The sequence below is a fragment of the Eurosta solidaginis genome, chromosome 5, assembly GCF_040869045.1.
Source record: "Eurosta solidaginis isolate ZX-2024a chromosome 5, ASM4086904v1, whole genome shotgun sequence".
NCBI lineage: Eukaryota > Metazoa > Arthropoda > Insecta > Diptera > Tephritidae > Eurosta > Eurosta solidaginis.
This window is the reverse complement of record NC_090323.1, coordinates 141,607,172-141,634,091: the sequence shown is the minus strand read 5'-3', so window position 1 is coordinate 141,634,091 and position 26,920 is coordinate 141,607,172. Positions and strand designations below refer to the sequence as shown.

Below are 26,920 nucleotides of genomic sequence, written 5' to 3'. Positions count from 1 at the left end.
GATAAACAACAACAATCATCCTTATCGCGAAGTTCACACGGAAAAGTGTTCGCCTTCACTTTTTTTGTTCGGGTGAACTTTTTCCGCCTATCGGCAATTTCGGGCGAATAAAAGTTCACTTCGATGCTCTATGGTGAATTAGCAGTGAACAAATAATTTACGTGCGATTGTGTAAATTTTGTAAACAAGCACATATTTCCTTAAAAGACAGCAAAATTAGAGATAAAAAATGTATAAAAAAATGTTTAGTATTGCACTTAGGTTGGTATTGATTGAGCGCAAGGAGAATATACATACATACATGGGAAAGCGATTCGGAGGCTATTAAAGGACTGTTCTAACCCTTTGGAACTAAGTGATCCTTACTTACTTAATTGGCGCTTAACCGTCTAAATGGTTATGGCCGTCCAACAAGGCGCGCCAGTCGCTCCTTCGCTCCGCCAATTGGTCACACCAAGGGAAATTAAATCGTTTTCCACCTGGTCCTTCCAACGGAGTGGAGGCCGCCCTCTACCTCTGCTTCCATAGGCGGGTTCCGATAGAAACACTTTCTTGGCCGGAGCATCATCATTCATTTGCATAACATGGCCTAGCCAGCGCAGCCGCTGCGTTTTAATTCGCTGGACTATGTTGATGTCTGCGTATAGCTCGTACAGCTCATCATTAAATCTTCTTCGGTACTCGCCATCGCCAACGCGTAGAGGTCCATAAATCTTTCGAAGAACTTTTCTCTCGAAAACTCCCAAAGCCGCTTCATCTGCTGTTGTCATGGTCCATGCTTCTGCCCCATATAGCTGGACGGGTACGATAAGTGACTTGTAGATTATGATTTTCGTTCGCCGAGAGTACTAAGTGAGCCACAGTAAGTTATTTTCAGCACTTTTGAATAAAAAGTTAAATTTTTTTCAATTAGTTTTCGGCAATGATACAGGCTAAACAAGCCGGCATTCAAATACTTGCCAGATATTCTTAATAACTGCTTGCCGCCATTGAAGCAAAAATTTGGATTTCCAACAATTGTAAAGTTGAGCGCATGTCTTCGTTTCTTTGCAGAGGGAGGACATCATATAGGAGTTGGAAAGGACCATGAGGTGGGTCTTAGCCAATATTCATTCAGTGAGGTACTTTCAGAGGTGCTGAACGTTTTGGAACCGTTGCTTTGTCCACTATGGATAACTTGGCCGACTTTAAAAGAGCAACGTCAAACTGCACACGATTTTTATACAAAGTTCGAAATACTAGGAGTTGTAGGATGTTGGGTCCGCCTCCTGTCCCCTTGTCATAAATTGCATTTTAGACGCCTTTCGTACATATATTTTTTGGTCATTATATACCAAGAAAAAGATACGTTATCATAAAAAATAGAATTTAAATACTTAGCAATAAAGGCATTTTACTTTTTTCCACTCAGCTTCACTCTTAACAGGTGGACCAAGGCTATTTAAACATAAAGTAAGCTGCTTCCAGAAGTCCGGCACGTTTTCCCGTTCATCTTGTCAAGCAGTACTTCCGGTTGTGCATTATTTATTGATTTACTCCTAATAATAAAAGTACATATGTGTAACTATAAGAATATCATATTTCAAAACAAAAAATTACTTACATTTTGTTTTTCTCTCGTTCGCCTGTAAAATATAAGTTAATAAATTTGGGTTTCCCCGCTATTCATTTCGCCCGAACAAAGAGTTGCCGATATGGTGAAATCTTTTTCGAACACGAAAAATTTTTTCGCCATCCTCTGCGATAGGGTGAACAAAAACTGTGAATATTTTCGGGTGAAAATAAAACTCGCGATAAGGGTGAATGTTAAGACCTCGGACCCGCCATTTCCATAGCAAAATCACTAAGATACGGTATTGGGTACTTATCGGATACAGTAATTTTATTGAGTGCTGGGAAATCACCACATGGCATCCAAGTACCATCAGGTTTTGGTACCATGTGTAGTGGCTTAGCCCAACTACTGTTGCTTGAACGAATAATTCTTGCTTTAGCTATGGCAAGTTTTTGTTGATATAATCTTGGGCGGGCCGTTACAGGGCTACCAGACACTGTGATATGATGGACAACTTGATGCTTGAACTCGGAAGTAAATGTTTGGGCAGAAAACAATTCAGAGTATTCCTTAAAAAGTTTATGAAATTTGCTTTCTCCTGAAATGTGTGGTAATAGGTGAAAATGTCTCAAAAAATCAGCCCCCATAATTGGCTTTGATACATCTGCCAAAATGAACATCCATCTGAAGCTTCGACGAAGACCTAGATCAAGCTCAAATAATTTTTCACCATAGATAGGGATACGAGTATTGTTAGCAGCATATAGGACAAGCTTGCTGGACTGTTTTTGATGACTTGCATGGGAAAACAGAAAGTCCAGCCCTTGAATCTATTCAAAACTTTACTTTTGTCTTACGCTCAGTGATGAATAGTCGACCAGATAAATTACCATCATCATGAGTGGTCGAAACTTCTGACGACGGCGGAATGATTTTTGGATTTTCAAATACACGTGGCTGTATACACTTGATTGCTCTCTCAGCAAAACGCCAATGATACCAGCATAACCTTGGATCTTTGCGGTTTCGTGACTTTTCATGAGATTGAGATAAGCTACGTCTAGATGAACTACCAGGATTTGAATTGCGAGATCGGTTTTCTATAGCTTCTATTCTCGATATGATCGAATCCAATTTTAATGAAAAAGGGGAAAATTCAGAGTGTGACGATATGTCATTACGAGGCATAGTGTAAAAGGTTTGAAATAAAATAGACTGCGTTGTGAGTGATCAAAGCTCAATGCTTAATTGCTCTTTTATTCAAATGTTGTCAGCTTATTTATACAAAATTATTCTAACATATTCTTACATACATATTTACATTTAAGCATACATACTTACATACAACTTGATACAAAATATGTACCTACACACCTGTGTTGAGTTGTGACTTCTGTGGGAAATGCAACGTCCGCAAATTTGCTTGAATGCAAATTTGTTTGGTTGTGTGTTGTACACACACCTGTATTAAATCATGTGAATGGCTATGTCAGCAAGAATTGAAAATGCTTTTTTATGTGTTCATGAACATTTAGACTATTTTTGTTACAGGGTAGCTGATTTAAATATTTGACCTTAAATTGTTGGCTGTTTACACTACATCTCCCTTTTTTTTTAGAATGCTTATGCATTTGGAGAATGCATGAGCATTCTAGTATAAATTAATTCTATATTTTGTATTTTATGTTTTGTAGGTTGAAAATTTACTTATTCTATTAATTTAAGTCTATTTTTGTGAATTATTATTTTCTTATTATTTATGATATTGCTATTCTCTGTGTTACTGGGAAATTTTCGCTTATCCTCATTTCCTATTCTAGATGGGATTAAAGTGTCGTTATTTTTACTATCGATATTTTCTACTTTATATGGAATTAGAGTAAAATTATTGTTTCTGTCGATATTTTCTACTCTAAAAAGCCCTTTATATCTATTATCTAACTTAAGTCCTGATTAATTTTTTACTAACACTACATCTCCTATATTTATTTCCTTATAGTGAATATTTTTATCATAACTAATCTTTTGTTTTTCTTTAGCCTGTTTTACTAATCTCTATCTTGCGCTAACCTATACTTAATTTCTTTGTCGTAAGCCTCATAATTGTATAATGGGCTTACTGTGTTTCTCTTAAAAATTCGTAAGTCTGGGGTTTTTTGGTAAATTCTAATTCGCATGGATAATAATTATGAACCGTAGGTGGGGTAGTATTGTAATAATACGCGAAATATTTAAGATATTCATCCCAATCATTTTTGTCAATGGATATGTAGGAACGTACGTATTCATTGAATGTTCTATGACTACGTTCAACTGTGCCTAAAGTTTGATGGTGGTAAGGTGTTGACGTTTTATTGTTTATTTTTAGAAGTTTGCATAATTCTTCAAATAAGGTATTTTTATATTCGCTTCCCATATCTGTTATAATTGTCTTCATGCAACCATAAACTAGGATAAAATTTTCGAATATCGCTTTGGCTATTCTTTTTGCGTGTTTGCTGGGTATTGGTATTGCAACTAAATACTTAGTTAAGTCACATATTATAGTAACTGCATATTCATTTTAATTTTCCGACCTAGGAAGAGGGCCTATCGTATCTATTTGTACTGTGTCGAACGCTTTTGTGGGCGTTTCGGTTATAATCATAGGTTGTTTCAAGTTTTTTATTATTTTATTTTTATTGCAATGAGTGCATTTTGTGATATATTTTCTGATATCGTTTTTCATTCCTTTCCAATAGTATTTTTGTTTTATTTTATTTGTCATGCGATTTATTCCTGGGTGGCCACCAAAAACAGGATCGTCATGAAATTTGTGAAGAATTTCTTTAATTTTTTCATTATTTGTCACGTGCATAACTTCTGGAGTTAATTCTATATATAGATTTTTGAGAACTTTGGTACCAATTTCTTTAAATCTGTCTACCCGGGCATAATTATCTTTAAACAATTTGATCCTAAGGACAACTGTATTTTTCTAATTCCTAAATTGCCGGCTTCTTTTATAAGCCTGGCAAAGAATTGACCTAAATCAATCTTCGCCTCAATAATTAGATTTTTTATATTCATTTCGCTACAAATTTTCTTTCCTCTTTTGAAACGTAATTTCGGAGCATCGAAAACGAGCAGTACTAGTCTCTTTACTACACATTTATTTAGCGCTTCAAATATTATTGGGTTCCCTTTGTGACTTTTTATTTCCTCATTTTTACTACTGGAATCTTTATTGTTATAATTTTTCTTAGTTTCCGATCTAGTCGTAACTTTTAATATTTTACACGCTTCTACCGATATTTGTTTTAGGTCTTTAATATCTATGCGTGATAATGCGCGGCTACATAATTTTCTTTACCTGCGATATACTCCACCTCGAAATCATATTCTTCCAGATATAATCTGATTCGAGTTAATTTTGATGACGGATTTTTAATCGAAAATAGGAATGTTAGGGGTCTGTGGTCTGTTTTGACCAAAAATTTTTTTACCGTAAACGTATGGTCTAAAATATGTTATGGCCCAATGAATGGCTGCTAATTCTTTCTCAATTGTTGCATTATTAATTTCTCCTTTAGTAAATGATCTTGATGCATAGGCAATTGGTAATTGTTTTCCTTCATACTCTTGGCTTAAACTGCTGCGCAAGCATATCCACTTGCGTCAGTTTTATGTTTTATATTGTAGGATATTAGGGCTTATTAACGCAGCTTTCAAATAGTCAAAGGATTTTTTGCAATCCTCTGTCCAGTCGAAAACTACATTTTGCTTGCAAAGTCTTGTTATTATTCTAGAATATTCTGCAAAATTTGGGATAAATCTTCTGTAATAATTGCAAAATGCGACGAATATTTTCGCCTCATCCGCATTTTTAGGTGTTGGGAAATTTTTTAACAATTTCGAATTTATTGGGGTCTGGCAAAATGTGTGACCAAGGTGTTACTTCTTGGTTGAAAAATAAGCATTTATCCGGATGTAATTTTAAATTATATTTTCTACAAGTTGCGAAAACATCTCGTAAATTTTTAATCATATGATTTTCGGAGCATACTAATACGACTAAATCGTCCATGTATAGGAATGCTTGTGAAGGTTTTAAGCCTGCAAATGCCAATGTCATTATTCTTTGGAATGAGTTCGGTGCTACTTTAGGGCCATACGGTAGTATTTTAAAACGATAAGTACCATTATCCGCTGTAAAGGATGTGATATCTCTTGACTCTTCGTTGAGTTCAATCTGGTGAAATCCAGACATTAAATCTAAGCATGAAAAATATATAGCTCTTCCTAATTGATCTAGTATGTCATCAATTCTTGGTAAAGGGAATTTATCTGCGGTTAATTTTTTATTTACCTGTCTATAATCTACAACCATTCTCCATCTTTTTCCTTGGTTATTCGGTAGTGATTTTTTGGCGGCCACCGTGGTGTGATGGTAGCGTGCTCCGCCTATCACACCGTATGCCCTGGGTTCAACTCCCGGGCAAAGCAACATCAAAATTTTAGAAATAAGATTTTTCAATTAGAAGAAAATTTTTCTAAGCGGGGTCGCCCCTCGGCAGTGTCTGGCAAGCGCTCCGATTGTATTTCTGCCATGAAAAGCTCTCAGTGAAAACTCATCTGCCTTGCAGATGCCGTTCGGAGTCGGCATAAAACATGTAGGTCCCGTCCGGCCAATTTGTAGGGAAAAATCAAGAGGAGCACGACGCAAATTGGAAGAGAAGCTCGGCCTTAGATCTCTTCGGAGGTTATCGCGCCTTACATTTATTTTTTTATTTTTTATAAAATTGGACTATTGAATTCTGAAATTGAAGGTTCTATTATGTCATCTTTAACTAATTTGTTTACTTGTTTATTAATTTCACTCTTATGAGTTTCTGGTATTCTATAATTTTTTTACGTAGACTGGGTTGTTGTCTTTCATATGAAGTTTTTGTTTGTAAAAATTATTAGTAGTAATTGGTTCTGTTTCCAATGAAAAAATGTCAATGAATTCTGAACATAATGCATTACTTTCTTAATTGGCGCTTAACCGTCTAAACGGTTATCAATTATTGTATAATCATTCAAGTTTTCTGTACGTATATTAAAATCTTGCAGTGTTGCATTTTTATTTGTTGTATTTATAATTCTAACAAATGTTTGTTGTGAATTTGCTAGTGTGTTTGCAATAAAAATACCTTCAGACAATTCTTGTTGTGGGATTAATAAATCTGAATTTTTAATTTCTATGTGAATTTGTCGAACTACTTCTGATCGTCCGGGAATTGAAATACTATTGATTGATTGTTGGTTTGTTAGTCATCTAAATTATTATGTTTTCTGGGTAGTCATATGGTCTCAGTATTAGAGTGTCACCTTCTGTTTGATAATCCAAAATGCAATTATATTTTTTAATGAAATCTGTTGAAAAGTAACCGGTTCAGGATTACAACACGAATAGATCGTACCTTTAAATGCAACTCTACATCTTATTACTCCTTTGATGTATTGTATTTCTTATGCACAATATTCTTTTAGTCTTTCAATAAACTCAATTATAATAAAACGTGTTTTTAATTACGCTCCAAGGACCTATCCCCAACATTGGTTATGGGCCAGGACACGGTCCGCGAAAGTAATTAAGACGTTTATAAATAAATTAAAACGGGTGTGTCGTGTTTTAAAGAAAGATATACGCAAAAATGAACTCGCTATATCAAATTGAGAAACTCGATGAAAAGAATTTTGACTCATGGCGGGTGCAAATGAAAAGTGTCCTAATACATGCCGAACTATGGCACATAGTGAGTGAAAAAGTTGTAAAGCCTGAAAATGATGCATCCGAGTGGGAAGCGCTTGATGAGAAGGCTTTAGCCACAATTACTCTTAGTGTAAAAGCGTCGCAACTCAACCACATAAAGCAATGCAAAACATCAACTGAAGCATGGAAGGCTCTAGAAAACTTGCATCAGCCAAGTGGACCTGTACACAAGGTGTCGTTATATAAGAAGCTTCTCGGTATGAAGCTAAGTGACAGCGAAAATAATTCTAAATATTTAGATGACTTTACTTGCGTTGTAGAAAAATTAACCGAAGTCGGAATTGAAATTAAAGACGAATTAGTTACAATAATCAAGTCAGTCTACCAAAGCATTACGAACATTTTGTTGTTACGATGGAGACAAGAGACACGTTGCCGACATTGACCAATTTGAAGGTCAAACTTCTAGAAAAGTTCGAGCGAAAGAAACAGACAAAACGCGGTTCAGCTGAATCTGAAGGGGAATCGCAAGCATTTGCTTTGTGGTCAAAGAATGCAGAAAAAGGGGAAACTTCAACGAATAAGAGAAATAGAAATATGCAAAATGTCAAATGCTATAAGTGTGGGCGGCGCGGCCATTACGCTGCAAACTGCAACTTGAAATCCAATAAGAACGATCAGAGAGCAACGAAGAGAAATGAGCATTCATTTACGATGTTAGCAGCAGCAGAAGCTAGTGCGTTTGACAACTCGACTTGGGTTCTTGACAGCGGCGCGGCAGCGCATATGTGTTGCAACAAAAATTTGTTGATTTCACTCAAACAACACAAAGAAAAAATTAGTCTAGCGGGAGACAATTTCATTTACGCAGAAGGTGTGGGTGAAGTGCGAATTAGATATCAAGAGAGTGATATTATTCTACACAATGTTTTGTTTGTGCCAAATATGGGCAGTAATTTTATCTCCGCCGCTAGAGCTGTAGTAAATGGTCTGCAAGTAATGTTTGATAAACATAGCGCAAAAATAATTAGCAAAAATGAAATAGTGTTGAGCGCCATGAAGGTAAACAAACTTTTTGTATTTCGATGCAGTAGCAAAAGAAATAGCAACAAATATTTTTATTCTTCAAATGAAAAAGCAATTTCGTGGCACGACCGATATGGACATTTGAACTACGGTAGTTTTCAAGAATTAATAAATAAAGACATGGTGCGCGGAATTGACAAAGTGACGTTCGCTAAAGACAGTGCGAGAGTGCGAAGTATGTGCACGGTGCAAAAAAAACGTAAAGCCTTTTCCGAAGAGTACGGAAAACCGAGCAAAAGAAATTTTAGAATTAGTACACACAGATGTGTGTGGCCCATTTCGTACAAAATCGCTTGGTGGTGCGCGTTATTTCTTAAATTTCATAGACGATAAATCCAGGCGCATGTTTGTTTATTTTCTTAAGTCTAAAGAAAAAGTCTTAGAAAAATTTAAAATGATTGCAAATTTGGTAGAGCGCCAGACTGAAAAAAGGATTAAAGTAATTCGAAGCGATAATGGACGTGAGTTCGTAAATAAAGAGTTTGATAAGTATTTAAATGAGTGTGGCATAAAACGGCAGCTGACAGTGCCATATACGCCGCAGCAGAACGGGGTCGCTGAGAGGGCCAACCGAACGATAGTTGAGATGGCACGTACCATGTTGCTTCAGAGTGGGCTTCACGAGTGTTTATGGGCAGAGGCAGTTAATACAGCAGTATTTCTGCGAAACAGATCGCCTACAAAGGCATTAAATAATATGACGCCTTACGAGGCTTGGTCTGGGCGAAAGTCAGCTGTAAATTTTTTAAGAGTGTTCGGCTCAGGAGCAATTGCGTTGAATCAAGTGAACAAAAGTAAATTCAAGCCTAAAGGGAAGAAGTACGTTATGGTAGGTTATTCACTAACGTCGAAAGCGTATCGCTTATATGATTCAGAACAGCGCATGATAGTAGAGAAACGCGATGTAAAGTTTTTACCGATGAATAAAAATGATTTAGTAGATTTTTCTGACCTGACTGATCCACCGAAAATCGTGAACACATTACTAAAGCGAAATCATCTAAAGTGAGTGAAAATGAAGCAAATGACAGCGACGATTTGTTTGAAGAGGTGAAGACGTCCTCTGATTCAGACAGCGACTACCAGGCTTTGAAGAGATTTACAAGGTATAATCGAAACAGCTGTCGCCTTGTCCGTCCTGATGTCACGTTGTTTAAATTTTTCCCAAATTACTAAATAAATTATAAAATTAAAAAATTGCTTCAAATGAATGTTTTCATACATTTAAAAAAGCAATATGGGCAATCCCCAATTATTAAAATCAGACTACCAAGATAGTTTTTGTGAAACTCCGACCAAGGAGGAAGAATCTCCTGCGCAAATTGGTCGAGGTAGGCCGAAGTTTGTACGTACTGGAAAGCCTGGGCGCCCACGAAAAGTATATAATTCGGTAAATATGATGCAAGAAGCTGAAAGCTGCGAGATTAAGGAAGGGTGGGCAAGGGCGATGAAAGTCGAATATGATGCTTTGGTGCGAAACCAAACGTGGGTGTTAGTTGACTTATCAACTGGCGAAAAGGCAATCGGGTGTAAATGGGTTTTCACCGTAAAGAACGACAAAAATGGTGGCGTTGAACGATTTAAGGCGCGTTTAGTTGCAAAGGGCTGTAGCCAACAATTCGGTGTAAATTACACTGAGAAATTTTCTCCGGTAGTACGTTACGCTACAATTCGTATGGTGTTGGCATTAGCGGCAGAGCTCAAAATGTACACTCATCAAATGGATGTTTGTAGCGCATACCTTAACAGCGAGCTTACTGACGTAGTATATATGCAGCAACCTGAATGTTTTATCGACAAACAATTTCCTGATCGAGTATTGAAGCTCAATAAAGCCATATACGGACTGAAAAAATCCGGAATAGAGTGGAACCAAAAATTGGATGAAGTTTTAAAGAGAATTGGGTTCGAGGCATGTAATAATGAGCGTTGTTTATACACAATGGGTAACCAAGGTGATTTAAGTCTCATTGCTGTATATGTAGATGACTTGATCATTAGCTCCCAAAACAAAGATGATCTCTTGGCGATTAAATCACATATATCAATCAGTTTTGAGTGGGGTCCCATTTCGTATTTCTTAGGAATGGAGATCACTAGAGAAGGCGAGACGGGAAACATCTCAGTTGGGCAGTGAGAGAGATTTTAGAAAAATACAGTATGACAAGCTGGCGAGTAGCGAAGACACCGTTAGACGCAGGTTTTCAAATAGGATGCACTAGTGAGTCGTGTGCTAAAGTAGATGTTACAAGTTACCAATCAGCAATCGGTGCATTAATGTATCTCGCTATTTGTGCAATGCCAGATATATTGCATTCAATTTCTAAGCTGGCACAGCGAAATCAAAATCCGCATAAAGAGCACGAATCTGGTATCAAGCATATTTCAAGATACCTGGCAATGACTGAAGACTGCAAACTAGTATACCGTTGTAGTGGCAAACCTATAGAGGGATTCGTAGATGCCGATTAGGGCAGCAATACTCTCTATCGCAAATCGTACACGGGGTATGTATTCTTCATGGGTGGTAGTGCAATCTCATGGGAAAGTAAGCGACAAAACAGCGTAGCCCTCAGCAGCACAGAGGCAGAGTACATCGCATTGGCATCAGCTGCAAAAGAAGCAGTGTATTTAAAAAGTCTTATGAAAGATATTGGCGTATGTGATTCTGGTAATCCAATTGTAGTTTACGGCGATAATTTAAGTGCACATCAATTAGCGAAAAACCCGGTTTATCACTCACGAAGCAAGCACATATATATTAAATATCATTTCGTTAGAGAAGCAATTAATAATGATCAAATCGAAGTTAAATATACTTGCACTAATGAGATGATTGCTGATGTGCTTACAAAGAATTTAGATAAAACTAAACATAAGAAGTTTGTAAAATTGTTAGGTTTGAGTTCAAAGCATATGTAAACGACAAACTCGTGTTGAAAAGTAACCGGTAACCGATCGTACCTTTAAATGCAACTCTACATCTTATAACTCCTTTGATGTATTGTATTTCTTATGCACAATATTCTTTTAGTCTTTCAATAAACTCAATTATAATAAAACGTGTTTTTAATTACGCTTCAAGGACCTATCCCCAACAAAATCTAATCCTAATATTCCATCACATGGGATTGGGAAAGTGTCTCTTACTACGTGAAATTTGTGTCTAATTAATAGGCATCATTTTTTAAATCTGCTTTAACCGTGCCAATAGTGCTTGTTATTCCTTGACCAATTCCTCTTAGATCTGTTTTTTGAGAATTATTTATCGTGACATTACTGTCAATCTGCCCCTTTTTTATTATTGAAATATCCGCTCCCGTATCGATTAGGAGGGTTGATATGGAATCATTCAGAGTTGTTCTGGAAGATATGTAGCTATTAGATGTAAATTAAAAATATATAATTTGTTATTTATTGAGGTGGAGTTTGTTGGTTTTCCTGTTGTGTAACATTTCGGACATTTCTGGTGTTATTGCGGGTATTTCCTCGCGATCCGAAATTTCGACCAGGTCTTTGGTTATTTTGTCTGTTATTATTATTATTATTATTATACGTATTGAAAGAACGTCTATAATTTCCTCTATAGTTTTTGTTTTGGTAACTCCTGCGGAAGTTTCCTCGGAAATTGGAATTTTGTTGGCGAATATGTAGTAGTGAATTTGTATTTCCAGTTACTTCTGTGCAACTGTTAGTACATTTTGATATAGCTTTGTTCATTGTTGTGAACGTTCCAGCTTGCATAATTGTTTTTACTTTATCGTTGGAGCAGTTTTTACACATAGCTTTCACAGCTGATTGTGTAGCATACTTGATTGCTAACTCTGGTGTTAGTCCGTCGGATATGTATGCTCCTTCCAACGATTTTGTGAGCTTATCAATTTCAGCAGTGTATTGATTTGCAGTATTACTGCGTCGTTGGATATTCTGGAGTTTTGCTGTCAAAACTTCAACTGATTCACCTTTAATAGCTGTTTTTAATTTTTGTCTTATTGCTTCGATTGTGCTTTCAGTGTTTATTAGGTTTCTGACTGTTCCTTTCAGCTTGGTTTTTATCATTGAAACCGCTATAGCTAAAGCATCCAGAAAGCTGTTCAAGTTTTCAGCTTTACCATCGAATTCTGGCAAAACTGATGAAGCAGTCTTTAAAAATTCTACTATTATTTGTGACATTTTGTTGATTTCACTTTGTGAGTTTGATGTCTCTGTTAACATTTCCTGTTTTTCTTCTTCTACTTTTTGTTTTATTTCTGGTTCCTCTTCTAAATCGGAGGCTGACTCCAGAAGGAATGTGCTAAAGTCTATTTCTATTTCCTTGAAAATTGTTGGTACTTTGAATTCTATATCATATCTTGCCAGTGAGGACACCAATTTGTCTCTAACGCTGGAAAAAATTTGATATGCTTGGTCCTTTCGATTGCCGTCTAGTTTACCATTCAACTGTTGAAGTGTTTACTATTTTGTTAAATACTTCAACTATTATTTTAAGATGCTTTACTACTGTTTCTGCCTTTACTTTTGTATTTTTATTAATACATTTGTAAGATTTTTCTCCTATCGTTTTTTCTTCTATAAGTAGTTTAACGATATCTTCCCATTTTCCCATTGGGGATGGTAGTTAAAATTTAGTTAAACCTTATCTAAACCGTCTGCGCGGCTGGTATATCGCTTTTTTCGGAATTTATTATGGGTTGAGTAGAGTTTCAGAAACAAACTGATGCAACTGACTACGCAGATTATTAGAAGCATGATTTTGATAGTATCTAGTGCCTCAGTATGATCTACTACTTGGACTGAGTTTACAACGTTTGCCGTTGGTTTTTCTATTTTTGATTCTTGGCTTCCCATCGTACAAAAATATGAAGACAAAAACATTTTTGTTTTGTTTTCTTTTTCTTTTATTAAAAAAAATTTAATTTTTTTTCAATATATTAATCTGTTCTTCCCATAAATTTGACTTCGTACGTATATAATTCTTCGGGTGTTGTTGCTGGTGGGTTTCTTACATTCCATATTGTTGGTTCCCCAGGCATATCAATAAGTTTCCACCATTTTTTCAACCATACTAGAGTTTTTTCCTCATCTACAATTTTAATTTAATTTTTAAGGTCCTCAAGTGGGCCTTTTACAAAACTTTTAATTTTTCTGGATCTTTCCATAATTTTAAAATCAACAGTTTTACAAAATTGTATTTTATTTATTTTTTTTTTCAACACCCTAATGTTTACATTGCTGGGTTTGGTTTTTATTTTGATAATTATTTTTCCTTAATTCCTTGATTTCTTGTTTTAGTTTAGTTTTTTCTGCCTGATTTGTGCTTAAATAAATTTTTTTATAAATCTTGGCTATTGTTTTTCGAATGGCAAATTGCTTTCCTCCTCTTTTTCCTCTCAATTTTATCGGTTTTGGAACTTTAGGTTCCTCAATTTTTTTAATCTTATTTCTCTGTCTATATTCCTCGATTGTTTTTGGCTTAGGGCCTTGTTTGGGTATTTCAGGTGTTTTGTTTTCACCTTCTTGGAATTTCAGATTTAGTTTAACTAATCTTTCAACAATTTGATCAAATTGGCTTTGACTTTGTATGTCCTCTTCTTGCAACATATCTCCAAATTTAGCAAAAAAAAAAAGGTTTTTACAGCAGAAATTTGATTTTTTGCTTGTCAATAGGCAGCCATTAGGTTGCCCGAATATTTTTCCTGCTTATAAATTATGTCTAAAATTTCAAAACTATTTAAAAATTAAGGTAATTATATTTATTATATTTATACGTATTATGATGCCAGTTGTTTATTCCGAATGGTGTTCTTTTGTTCCTTCCAAGGTAATATCAATATTTTTACTGGTCATATCCACTGCTCCTGCATCATTTCGATTATAAAGCCCGTAAATTATCTTAAAAAATGCTAAATGGCGTCATTTTTGAGTGCTCCAAATTGGTCATATCCACTGCTCCTGCATCAGTTCGATTATAAAGCCCGTAAATTATCATAAACATTGCTAAATGGCGTCATTTTTGAGTGCTCCAAATTTATTCAAATTAGCTTTCAGTAGATTTCGTTTGATCAACTCCTTTTTGCTTTTCTTCTTGCAGGATAAAATTTAGAGTAAAAAACTCGTTTTATAGCTTCACTCTTTGTTCCTTTTATAAAGCTTAGGCTGTAATCAGCCAGTAAAGTCCTTGCCAGCTATGAAATTAGCCTGAAAAATCAGCCAGAAGAATCATAGACAGGATCGCCATGTAAAAGGTTTGAAATAAAATAGACTGCGTTGTGAGTGATCAAAGCTCAATGCTTAATTGCTCTTTTATTCAAATGTTGTCAGCTTATTTATACAAAATTATTCTAACATATTCTTACATACATATTTACATTTAAGCATACATACTTACATACCTACATACAACTAGATACAAAATATATACCTACACACCTGTGTTGAGTTGTGACTTCTGTGGGAAATGCAACGTTCGCAAATTTGCTTGAATGCAAATTTGTTTGGTTGTGTGTTGTACACACACCTGTATTAAATCGTGTGAATGGCTATGTCAGCAAGAATTGAAAATGCTTTTTTATGTGTTCATGAACATTTAGACTATTTTTGTTACAGGGTAGCTGATTTAAATATTTGGCCTTAAATTGTTGGCTGTTTACACTACAATAGCAGTTCGAACATTTTTTTGATCTAATTCAGCAATGGATAATGAAGAAGTAGGAGGACATTGCTCAAAAATTGGATAAGCTAATATCGCCAGCTCATCTAATTGATTGCATTCTGTTACCGCAAGGATGCATTTGTTTTTTTCTGGAAGTCTTTTTTTTTAACACATTATCACTGACCTTAGATCCAGCTAAAGCTTTCATGCTGTGCATGAGATGTAAAGGCTTTTGATCACCTAACTGTAAATTGTTCAGTAGCTGCTTCAATTGACTCTCTTCCGATTCAGTAAAATGTTGAATAATTCGAGTCTTCATAACTTCATAACGTCCTTGCATTCTTGATGATGTCTTTCACCACATAAAGAATCGATAGGTCCAGATGGCTTAGAAGATATTCAAATTTGGTTGAGTCTTGACTTACGCCAGCAATGTTGAAACTTGATTCAATTTGCAGAAACCAGATTTCAGGTTCTTCACGCAGAAAGTTGGTAGTTTGGGGATACGTGCCGAAAAAATTTCACCAGCCGATACGGTGCCCGCACTGCACTGAAGTTGCTGAAAATGAAGACGGTCCCACGCCGATCGTTGTTGATGCTGACGGATTGTAGCCAGAATTATATTCTCTCGTAACCAACGGCATGCTCAAAAATTTCTTTAATTAACAACAAGAAAAAATTATGAAGAATTTTCTTGAAATAAAAATATTAAAACAAGTGGAATATCACATAACAAGTGAGTTACCAATTCGATTTCACGTTATAATATTGTGGCAAATATTAGCATCACTATACTATGCACTACGTTAGTAAATAATCACAACAACAAAAACATTAAAGCAAGCCATACTTGTGTACATGAACACATCAATCATCATTTACACACAATACAAGGCAACGAAGAACATTCCAACCCCCAGCGGGTTATGGGGTTAGAATATACCCGCGGTAGGTATGCCTGTCGTAAGAGGCGACTAAAATACCAAATATATTCAAGGGGTTATGTAGCGCAACCCTTTCAGGTTGCCAGTGCTTCTCCTAACCCAATTGTCAACCTCACCTATCCGTGTTGAATCCTGCTTCATTAGCAACCGCGGCTCTGGCGTCCCCGAACTCATCATGGTTCTAGGGGGTGGGAGGGCGGTATGGCCTACAACAGGGATGGGCCTATTTTCAGCTCCTTAATCAGTTTCAGTGCCAGCGAGTGCTAGGTGAGACGTTTGTGTGTTTTGGGATGCTAGGGAAGTAAAAAAATACATTGGAAATATCGTACGCTTCGTCTTAAATGATATACATCGCAAGAAGGTTGCGGAAACACTAAAAAACTGAAATAAAAATATTCTCTCTCAAACTCGAAAACCAATTCCCAAACTGTGTTGCAATAGTACGAAAACAAAAACATACATTTTTTGGCAAGAAATACGAAAAACGGAATAACCATAGACTGAAGTCGACTTTATGTTGAGCAGCGCATTATTGACATTCATTACGCCTTCACATACATTTAATTATATGCAAGCCGATTCATTTTGCAATATATACATAAAAGTATTTAAAAAAGTATTTTTAAAGTAGTAGCATTACAGGAAGTAGTAGTAGAAAAACGTACTAATGCACGTTTCGTATACAATCGTGGGAAAACGAAACCCTTTTCAGACTTGTTGTCAGTGTTGCCATGAACCTAGATAGAAATGTATCAGTTTACAAATAAAAAAAGGTACCAATCGCATAAGCAACGACTAATTTTACCAGTTTTATTATAAACATAACTGCTTTCATTTATAAATTTCAAATTATGGAGGAATTTTCAAATTTCTTCAGCTCACATACATATATCGTTAAATCCACACTGCAAAAATTGTTGGAGCATGTGTTGCATGTGTGTTTAATTTACGGCGACCATGTTACTAATTTTAAAACTTGCTTTGTTCATGATTTGAATCATAAAGGAACTTTTAAAATTACAACTGAAAATTAAGTTCGAGTTGTGAATCACAAAAGCGACATAACATATTTGTGGCCTTTAGTGCGAGCGAAGCCGCCGGTAAATGATAGTTTATCCTAAAACGCTTAATAATTTGAACATAATAAGAGCGGTGGCAGCTCTATTTTCCACATAGCTTGGTAACTGTTAAATATGTATTAAGCAAGATGAGCAAGATGTGGGATTCAAGGGGTTGTGTAGCGCAATATATAGCTTCTCCAACCCAATTGTCAACCTCACCTTCGAGCGGCGAATCCCGTTTCACTAACAGACGAGGCTCTGGCGACCCCAAGCTCCTCATGGAACTTGGGGGTGGGGAGGGAGGGATGGCCTGAAGGTTTCAATGTGGCCATATAAATCGTTCCCGAGATGGTCGGGCCAGCACCTTAATGGTGCTGTGTTACCGGAGCGTATCGGATCTGTATCCGACAAAGGACCATCACATCGATAACACTCCCCAAAGCCTTCGGGGAGTAACCTAATCGCTACAACAACAACAGCAAGATGTGTTTGTATATTATTCTCTTCCTGTGTTCTTCGCCCCACATACCTGCTCATGATCGTCCCTCACCTAGCACTTAAATGTGCAAAGCGTGCCCGTATGAGCAAAAGGCTCATACGAGCCGTTTTGCCCATCGCTGGCCTAGAAGGTCGCATGTGGTCATAAAAAATCGTTCCCGAGATGGTCGGGTTTGGTTCCAGAACGTACCGGATCTGCATCCGGCGAAGGACCATCAACATCGATAACACTCCCCAAGGCTTTCGGAGAGTATCCTTATCGCTACAACAACAACAAGAACATTCCACACATTACTAGTAGCTCGAAGAAAAAAGATATCTCACATTCACATATGTAGTCATCAGCTAAGAACAGAAGTTGATACTCACACATACACACGCATATGGCTAGTAGAAAAGCATATACTACAAATATACATGTATATACATAGCTGGCAACCAACCATGAGATACCACTGTTCTGGAACAGTATATCGCGAAATGACTAGACCTTGGGAGAAATGGATGAATGAGAAAACCGATAGTATAAAAGCAGCGCAAGCTGAGGAATCAGTAATCAGTTTGATTTAAACAGCTGTACGCGATATTGAAGTATAATTGTACTACTCCTAAAGTAGACTAAATAAAGACCATATTGCAATACTGAATATTGGAGTTATTTATGCGATAGTTCAGCGATACGAACGTTACCAGAAGGTGCAAAATATCAGGAATCCCCAAATCGTTACAATTGGTGTCAGAAGAGGAATTGTTGAATAAATTCCAGAGGACAACCAGAACATGGCCAAGTTGAGTGAATTGAAGATTCAGCAACTGAAAAAGGAGTTGGAAACCCGTGGATTGAATACTACTTGCAATAAATCCGAGCTACAAACACGACTAAGGGAAGCTATGGAATTGGAAGGAATCGACGTTGATGAACACAATTTTCATCCTGATGTGGAAAAGTCAGTGACTGAAATGGGGGAGAAGATAGAGACTCCGAATCCATTGGCAAGTGTTGACACTAACGCGATACTAGCAGTGCTGAAGCAAATGGCGTCACAAATATCAACCGGTATGTCAGCACAGGAGACACGTATAACATACCAACTGGAATCACAGGAGACGCTTATCTTAGAGATGTCGTTGGAAATAACTTCTAAAATTGAAATACAAGAGGCACGTATATCAGAAATGTCCGCACAGGTATCATCGCAGATCTCTGCACAACTGGGGCGCGTATGGAAGAGAAACTAACGCAGTTTCAGGAAGGGTTCAGTGGTCGACAAGATAAAATGGAGGCTGAGATTGATGCTTTAAAAGATCGGATTCAGGAGTTACAATTGAACCGCCCAATCACTTTAACATCTTCCATCAAGGTAAAATCCCAACGTTTGATGGTTCTGTTCCTTTCCAGATATTTAAGCTCCAATTCGAGATAACGTCAGCAGCGAACAACTGGAATGCTGAAGATAAAGTTGCTGCACTATTCGTGGCATTGAAAAGATCTGCTGCTGAAATCCTACAGACTATTCCCGAGGAAGAGCGAAACAACTACGAAACATTGATGGGCGTTCTAGAGAGGCGATACGGAAGCGAACGCAGGAAGCAGATATACCAAATATAGTTGCAAAGCCGTTACCAAAAGGCTAATGAGACTTTGCATGAGTTTGCGTCAGATGTCGAAAGGCTTGCACATTTGGTGAATGCAGGCGCACCTCTGGAATACACCGAAAGGGTAAAAATTAGAGCTTTATCCATGGAATACTAGATTTTGAAACGAAGCGAGCGACATACGCAAACCCAAAACCTACATTGGCAGAAACGGTATCCCATGTATTGACTCAGGAAACTGTCTCACTTTTGAGTAAACCAGCATACAAAGCCCCTCGTGTGGAAGTAGAAAGACCAGATGGGTAGACACAATTTTGGAAGCACTGAAGGGATCACAACAGAAAATTGCTGAAGTTATGTAATGTATCAAGTGCGGCAACCCAGGTAACATTGCACGTCATTGCAGCACGTCTTAATAGTTCCAACAATGTGGGCGGCCGTAAACGCAGAGCTGAAGGAGATAAGCAAATCTCCAAGTCCACTCAATCGCTAAACCGATTCCGTGTGGATTTGGCTTAGGGTCTGCTTATGCTTGTCTGGATCAAACAGCTGTGTTGGAAGGTGCCGAATATCGTCATAGTGCTTAAGGGTATGTACCTTTAACCCCGCGGAGGCGGTGCTAGATCAAGCAGTTGTTTGCTAAGATGTCCTGGTTTGTGACAATTTAGCAAAAACTGCCTGTTCAGTATTTCGTTGTGCTCTTTAATGTTGAGCTCTTTGGCCTCACTATGTAGGTGGTGTAGAAGCACTGCTAAAACAACAACAACAAGGCGGTGTTCGAGGGGCAGTTCTGATTGCAGCATTTTGACAGGCCTGTAGCCTTATTCAGTATGTGTTTTTAAGACTAGGCGACCAGACTGGTGACGCGTAGCTCATGAGCGGCCGGCCAATTGCTTTGTACGTGGTTAGCAACGTTTCTTTATCTTTTCCCAAGGCGCTGCCGGCAAGCGACTTGCGGATTTTGTTGCGACTTGGTACTTTAGATATAATTTCTGTGGCATGGGCCTTGAAGGTTAGAGTATTATCGGTAGTGTGACCCCATCGACGTGAACGTCCAATATTTGCGACATCTGTTCCTTCCACGTCGTAAACAGGGTGGCCGCAGATTTTGTCGGTGATAATACCAGCTTGCGCGTGGTGAAGAAACTGTAAAGAGCGGGGAGATAGCTGTTTATTTTAGAAACTAATTCATCAATTGAAGGGCCAGGTCCTGTTGCCATAATCGTGCAGTCGTCGGCATAGGAAATGATTGTGACTCCTTCTGGTGGGGAAGGGAGTTTTGATATGTAGAAATTAAACAGAAGCGGGGATAGGACACCACCCCCTGTTTAATTTTTCTAGGTTTTGAGATTTCGTTCCTAAATTGAACCGACGCATGCCGACCATTTAGATAATTTGCGGTCCATCTTTTTAGACAAGAGGGAAGGTGTGAGCATTCTATGTCTTGGAGTAGCGTCCCGTGGTAGACTGTGTCAAAAGCTTTTGACAGGTCAAGTGCCAAGAGCACCGGCCTATGATGGTATGGATTGATATCAAACCTAGATGATACCGCCTATCAACGCTTAAAGGACTATTTAGCTTATCTTTTTTGACAAATATATAAAGTGTCGGTGAGCAGTAATTATAATAATTACGGCCCTTACTGTTCACCGGCGAAGCTGTGATGCTAATTTTTGTACCCCAGCGGGTTAGGGGGTTTGGAATATACCCGCGGTAGGTATGCCTGTCGTAAGAGGCGAATAAAATACCAAATTGATTCAAGGGGTTGTGTAGCGCAACCCTCTCAAGGGGTTGCCAGCGCAATATATAGCTTCTCCAAACCAAATTGTCAACCTCGCCTACCCGCAGCGAATCCTGTTTCCTTAACAGCCGTGGCTCTGGCGACCTGGAGCTCCTGATGGATCTAGGGTATGGGAGGGCGGGATGGCCAAGAGGGTTTCATGTGGTCATACCACAGTTCCCGAGACGGTCCGGCTAGTACCTTTATGGTGCTTATTACCGGAACGTACCGGATCTGCATGCGGCAAAGGACCATCAACATCGATAACACTCCCCAAAGCCTTCGGGGAGTGTCCTTATCGCTGCAACAACAACAAAAACATGTCAGTTTTTGTCGATATTTTTGGGGATACGGGGGCACTGATACACGCCAAAAAAATAAAAATTATAGATTCTGTATATACACCAATTAATTATTTTAATTTCTTCTTTATTTAGATATCAACGAGCTAAATCTGCCGAAAACTTGCGCCACTGAATTTCCTGATCCTAATGATTTGCTCAATTTTAAGCTCACAATTTGTCCTGATGAAGGTTTCTATAAGAATGGACGCTTCGTGTTTAGTTTTCGCGTTGGCCCCAACTATCCACATGAACCACCAAAAGTTAAATGCGAAACACAAGTCTACCATCCAAACATCGATCTGGAGGGTAATGTATGCTTAAATATTCTGCGTGAAGACTGGAATCCAGTGTTGACCATAAGCTCGATTGTCTATGGGCTACAATTTCTCTTCTTGGTGAGTTGAATAGTAAGGTATAAATGTATATTAGGGCGGGAGCATTTTGAGACCTAAACATCGCCGTCCGCCGTTTGTACAAGATTGCTGAAGGTTTGAGAAATATTAAGGCAGTTCAGGATTTTGTACAAATGCTCTAATTCACCGCAACAAAACCACAAATTGTTTTCTTGTTGGGCCAAATATATACTTCATATTTGCTTTTATGAAACTTTACGGAAAGAAGGGAAGCTCAGCCAAAAATCTCTTCGGAGGTTATGGCGCCTTGCATTTGTTTATATACCTGGACTAACGAACAACCAAGCGCTTAGAAAAATAATGTAAAATGATAACATAAAGTATGCACATACCCTAAAGAGAATATTCACAAGAACAAAGGACGCTATTGAGTAAGAAAAACAACGCAAAGTTGTATACTACATTATATGTAAAGCCAATAATCGCGAAATATGTAAACAGCGCTACATAAGTACAACGAAGTGAGCTTCGGAGTAGTGTTAACGAACATATGGCTGATGCAAAAAACGGGAAAACAACAACGCATAACAAACAAAAGTCACGTAGCTGATTTCGTAAATGAAAAAATATTGGATATCGAGAACTGAGGAAATGTGAGAACGACATTAGAAATCCTTCGAATACAACAACAATTAAACAGGGTGATGAAATTTAAGGAAAATATGGACAAAATAAGCAATACTTGCACAGCGGTCATGCAGCACGAAGATAGATGCACAGCTAGCAAGTGATAGTTTGGTTAATATGTTGGTACTAGTAAAATGAAATTTTACTCAAAAGTAAAATAAATTTAATTTAATAATGTAATACTATGTACAAACACACACCAAATTGGCAATTTTCACCATTTGGGCCATTTATTACGCAATTTATCATATAATAAATTGCCAGTTAAAAAAAAAGCGTAATAAATTGTTCCAAACTGCAAATGCAACCTTGTAAAGTGTGTTTATTGAGTAGATTTAAACGTCAGTTTTACGCATGGCTCAACTATATGGTTGGCTCATCTCATCAGCTGATTTTATATTTTTCATTGCACTGGAGTAGGGATTGTCAAAGCAAGATGCAAAACTCAAAATGAAACCAAAACATTGAACACATTTTCTTGCAACACACAAAAATTTCGAAGTTTTATGTTTTCATTCCATTCCATTCGCCTAATACCAACACGCACATTTTGACATTCTGAAGATGAGATGAGCCAACCAGGTATCAAATTACTATTGTGAGCTAAATTGAGTTGTATGAACACCACTCAATTTAAATCGAAATTGCCTCAATTTATTTTTCTGTTTGCACATAGTATAAATGTCCAAATTAATGATGTTTAATTGTATTTATGTTTGTTGTTAATGAATTGTTTTTTTTTATAAAATTATTAGACTCCCTGAGGAAGACATGAGAGCCTCGAAACGCATAGGAAGGAAAAAGGAAAATTTAACCTTGCCTTCTAATTTCTCGGTGGTAAAGTTCCATAAAAGCAAATATAAAACCATACATTTTTTTAACCTAAATATTTGCAAAGGTATTCTTGTGAGTGATTAAATAAGACAATAAGTCAGCAAATCTAAAAACTAAATGTATTTCGTTAATTTCAATGATTTAAAAATAAATAAAAGCATCCGAAACGAAAGCATTAAAGAAAACAGGGAAACTATTTTTTTTTTTAAACTGGACAATCATACAAAAAAGTTAACTCTTAGTAACCGTCTCCTTCTTGTAGCCGAAGTTCTGTTAGCATTTAAAAACTGCATCTCATAAATGTGGTTTTATTAATTTCTTATAAACTTTTCAACATTTTCAGGAACCGAATCCTGAAGATCCTCTTAATAAGGAAGCGGCCGATCAATTACAATCAAATCGCGCGCTATTCGAACGCAACGTTTTAAGAGCGATGCAGGGTCATACAGTGGGTGATACCCAGTTCGAAGCATGTCTCAAGTGATATCGAGAATCAACTCTTTAATTTTAGGATTAGCGTCTGCCTTCGTGACTTAATATAAGGTTTTGGTAGGCGTTTTTATATTAATTTAATGGTCAATATTAAAGAAGAGAAGCAACAAATTAATGTGTTTTGAATAAATTGAACTAAAACAACGGAAATCTAACGTAACCTTGAAACTAACTTTTTTGTTTAACATTCAATATCCCTCACTTGTCGATGATGTGAGAGCTTAGCCGAACTCCATAGCGCCCGAATATGTGGTTGACCGGTTTAGGGGCTTGGATCCAAGCCGTTCCGCCTCATAGGAGGGGCGGGATGTCGGTGACCAAAAAGGGGGTTGCCCTTAATATAGCATGTTATGCGGACCGTGCCTATTGAACGATTTGCAGCCAGTGGATATATTCGGTTGTATTCCAACGAAGCCTTCCTGATACCGGGCAACCTCGGGTAATATTGATCAGAGGTGGGAAAAATGCATTAATTTTTTATTGCTTTAGTGTTTTATTTAAGCACTGAGTTAATGCCAATGCCTAATGCATTAAATTTTCCGATTTCGATGTAAATGGACAATTTCAATGCAATTGTTTTCGAAAATTTATTGCTTATTGGAATTGAAAGCATTGACGTTTGAAAACAAAAAAAAATTATTGGAATTTCATTCCATTAATTTCTAAGATAAAACCATTATGTTGGTTCAAAGTGGTAAAGTCATAAATAAATTAGTATGGCTTTAATTCGCTTTCTTTAATGAAATACACAGTTCTATATGTACATATATCATCATCATTAATTGGTGCTTAACCGCCTAAGTGGTTTTGGGCGTTTCATCCTTGTTTCGCGATAACTGTTTCGTAATAACTCAAGGGAGGTGAAGTCTTTCTCGACTTGCCTCCCGCAACTCAGTGGAGGTCCCCCTTTCATATGTATGTGCAAATTTTGCTTTATCAATTTCAATTTTTCTTTTTCCACACTTAATATTGTGAGGCGAACGATGGGGCAACGTTGATCATAATCAAAATCAGTTTTAATTTGCTGAATGAACCTTCGCTGCTAGCAATTGATAATGAGATAGTCAAGAGTATTTGAAGTGCCACTCGTAAGTTTGGAAAAACATCTTCTCCCTACGAGATTATAAAAGTAAGTAATTCTAACGGAGTTGCAGTCACATATTTCGATAAAACGTTCTGTTCCATCGAAATCTTTATTATAAAATTCACCCAAGTTCTTACTATTTCCTTCTAAGTCGTTATTATCCTTGTTTAACAAATTCCCAACGTCCAAGAGAAAGGTCATTTAGTCGTGTAAATCTTGTACGTATTTCTTGTTGGAGACGATCGAGAACACTTTTCATAACGCGAGAAATTTCACATTCTGCGGAAAGACCAACATCTCTAGCCGATTCTCCGGGCATTTTGCGGCAACTTCAATCAATCCTACTTAAGATTTCATACCAGAAATGAACTCATGCTATGAAACTAAAATTAGTATAGATTAGAGAAAAATTGCAAAGTTTACAAATGGCGTGGTTACTAGTTTAGGGGTGTCGATATACGCCTATATTTGTTCTAGTCCTAAAACAAATAGTCGCGTGCATACTTTGTGATTTTTCTTTAGTATCGGCAACAAAAAACTTTTATAAAACAATATGAGCCTGTCTCCCTAATTAAATACATATAAATGATATTGATATAATCGCAGTGAAACGAAAGAAAGTTATGTTCACAGTTGCAATTCTAGAGCTCACCGGGAGCTCACAAGGCCCTGAGCTAAGTTATGGTTTCAAGTTGCTAGCTCAATTGTAGTATCTAATACATTCAGTTTGTTTGATGTGAACTCTCTTTAATGCAGAAAATGATAACCATTGTAAATACTCAAACTATTGCGAACAGAACAATGAAAAGGGTCGGTATGTTATTGTGACTAACTGAATAAAGAATTCAATTGGTATTGAACTAACGGATTGAACAGTTGCTTTAATTACTACAGCGTCAGGTGTAGTAACGAAATACCTACTAATTTTTGGAAATTACATCATTAATAACTTCCGACAAAGCTCTTCCGCGCACAAAAAAAATTAACATCTTCCGAATAAATACATTTTAACATGGAAAAAATCGACAATGAACGTATCGCATCGATACTTGCCGACGCGGGAATAGAATTACACAGGTCGGCCTCAAAGGAGGAATTAGGAGTCTGCTTCAGGATATAGTTGGTGCACCACCGAAAAAACCAAATATCGGTAAGCACGTAGAAGCTGGTGCTGATAAATCAGAAGCCCACACCAAGCAGTCGCCAGAAAATGATGTTGGTGTAGGCGAAAATGAAAATGGCGACACTCTTGAAAACGTACCCGAAGGTAACCTCAAAATTTGCAAAGCAGAAAATAACTATGATACGGCGGCTGCGAGCAATTTAAGAAATGCAGTTGCAAATGTTAAAGTTGAAAAAATAAATTAATGAGTCAACAACGACATAAATGTAATCGCTGAAAGACATAGAAGTGCTTGTTCCGAAATTTACCGGTGATGACGGCAATATCGGCAAAAATGTTGGCTGAGATCGTCGTTGCTCGAACATGGGGTGAACTAAAAACACGTTTATTGGCAGAATTCCGTAAAAGACCTAGCTATAGAGAAACAATAAAAAGGCTAGAGGCCCGACGTTGGAATAAGGGCAAAGAAAGTCTGTTACACTATGTGTTGTCCATGCAAAAGATTGCCAGTAACAGCTCAATAAAAGGCAATGACTTGGTAGAATTCGTCATTGAGGGACTACAAGACAAAACCGCTTGCGTTTCAGTGTTATATAACACAAGCACACTTGAAGAATTAAAGAAGACATTGCCAAAATATGAAAAATTAATCGATAACATGAGTGGACAAGCAGCGAAACCAGAACATAGCCAGCAAAATAGGTGCTACAATTATCCAGCATACGGACATTTTTCAGCCGATTGTAAGAAGCCGAAGCGCCAAAGAGGATCTTGTTTCATATGCGGAGACAAACCAATTTCATGGAAACTGCCCTAAAAAGTAGTTGGCGCTGCTTTCAATGACGGTCAGTGGGACGAAGCAGAGTGCACGGTGAGTGTTGCTTTAAACAAATCTTTTAGAACATATCCACAGTTTAGTTTATTTCCTTGTATGTTTGACACGGGTAGCCCCACTAACTTTATCAGGAATCCCTCGTTAAAAACCAATACATAAAATGTCAATGAATTTTACAGCCATAGGCAATACAAAATTGAAGTGTTACGGAAACATAAGATTACCAACAAAATTAAATAATGAAATAAAATATTTATAT

At 37.2% G+C, this 26,920-nt stretch overlaps 1 protein-coding gene and 1 long non-coding RNA gene across 2 annotated transcripts in view; both read left to right on the top strand.

The window, feature by feature from the left end:
• Positions 1 to 23,730, top strand: part of UbcE2M (NEDD8-conjugating enzyme UbcE2M) — a 45,900-nt gene extending 22,170 nt beyond the window's left edge. The window contains exons 2-3 of the mRNA XM_067792504.1: positions 21,347 to 21,648; positions 23,471 to 23,730. Of these exons, the coding sequence (XP_067648605.1) occupies positions 21,347 to 21,648; positions 23,471 to 23,611 (443 nt within the window). The 3' untranslated portion in view covers positions 23,612 to 23,730. The remainder of the gene's footprint in view (positions 1 to 21,346; positions 21,649 to 23,470) is intronic.
• Positions 21,659 to 23,312, top strand: LOC137254661 (uncharacterized). The gene is made up of 2 exons (XR_010954056.1): positions 21,659 to 22,416; positions 23,049 to 23,312. It is a non-coding gene; the product is annotated as an uncharacterized lncRNA (long non-coding RNA).
• Positions 23,731 to 26,920: the final 3,190 nt, after the last annotated feature.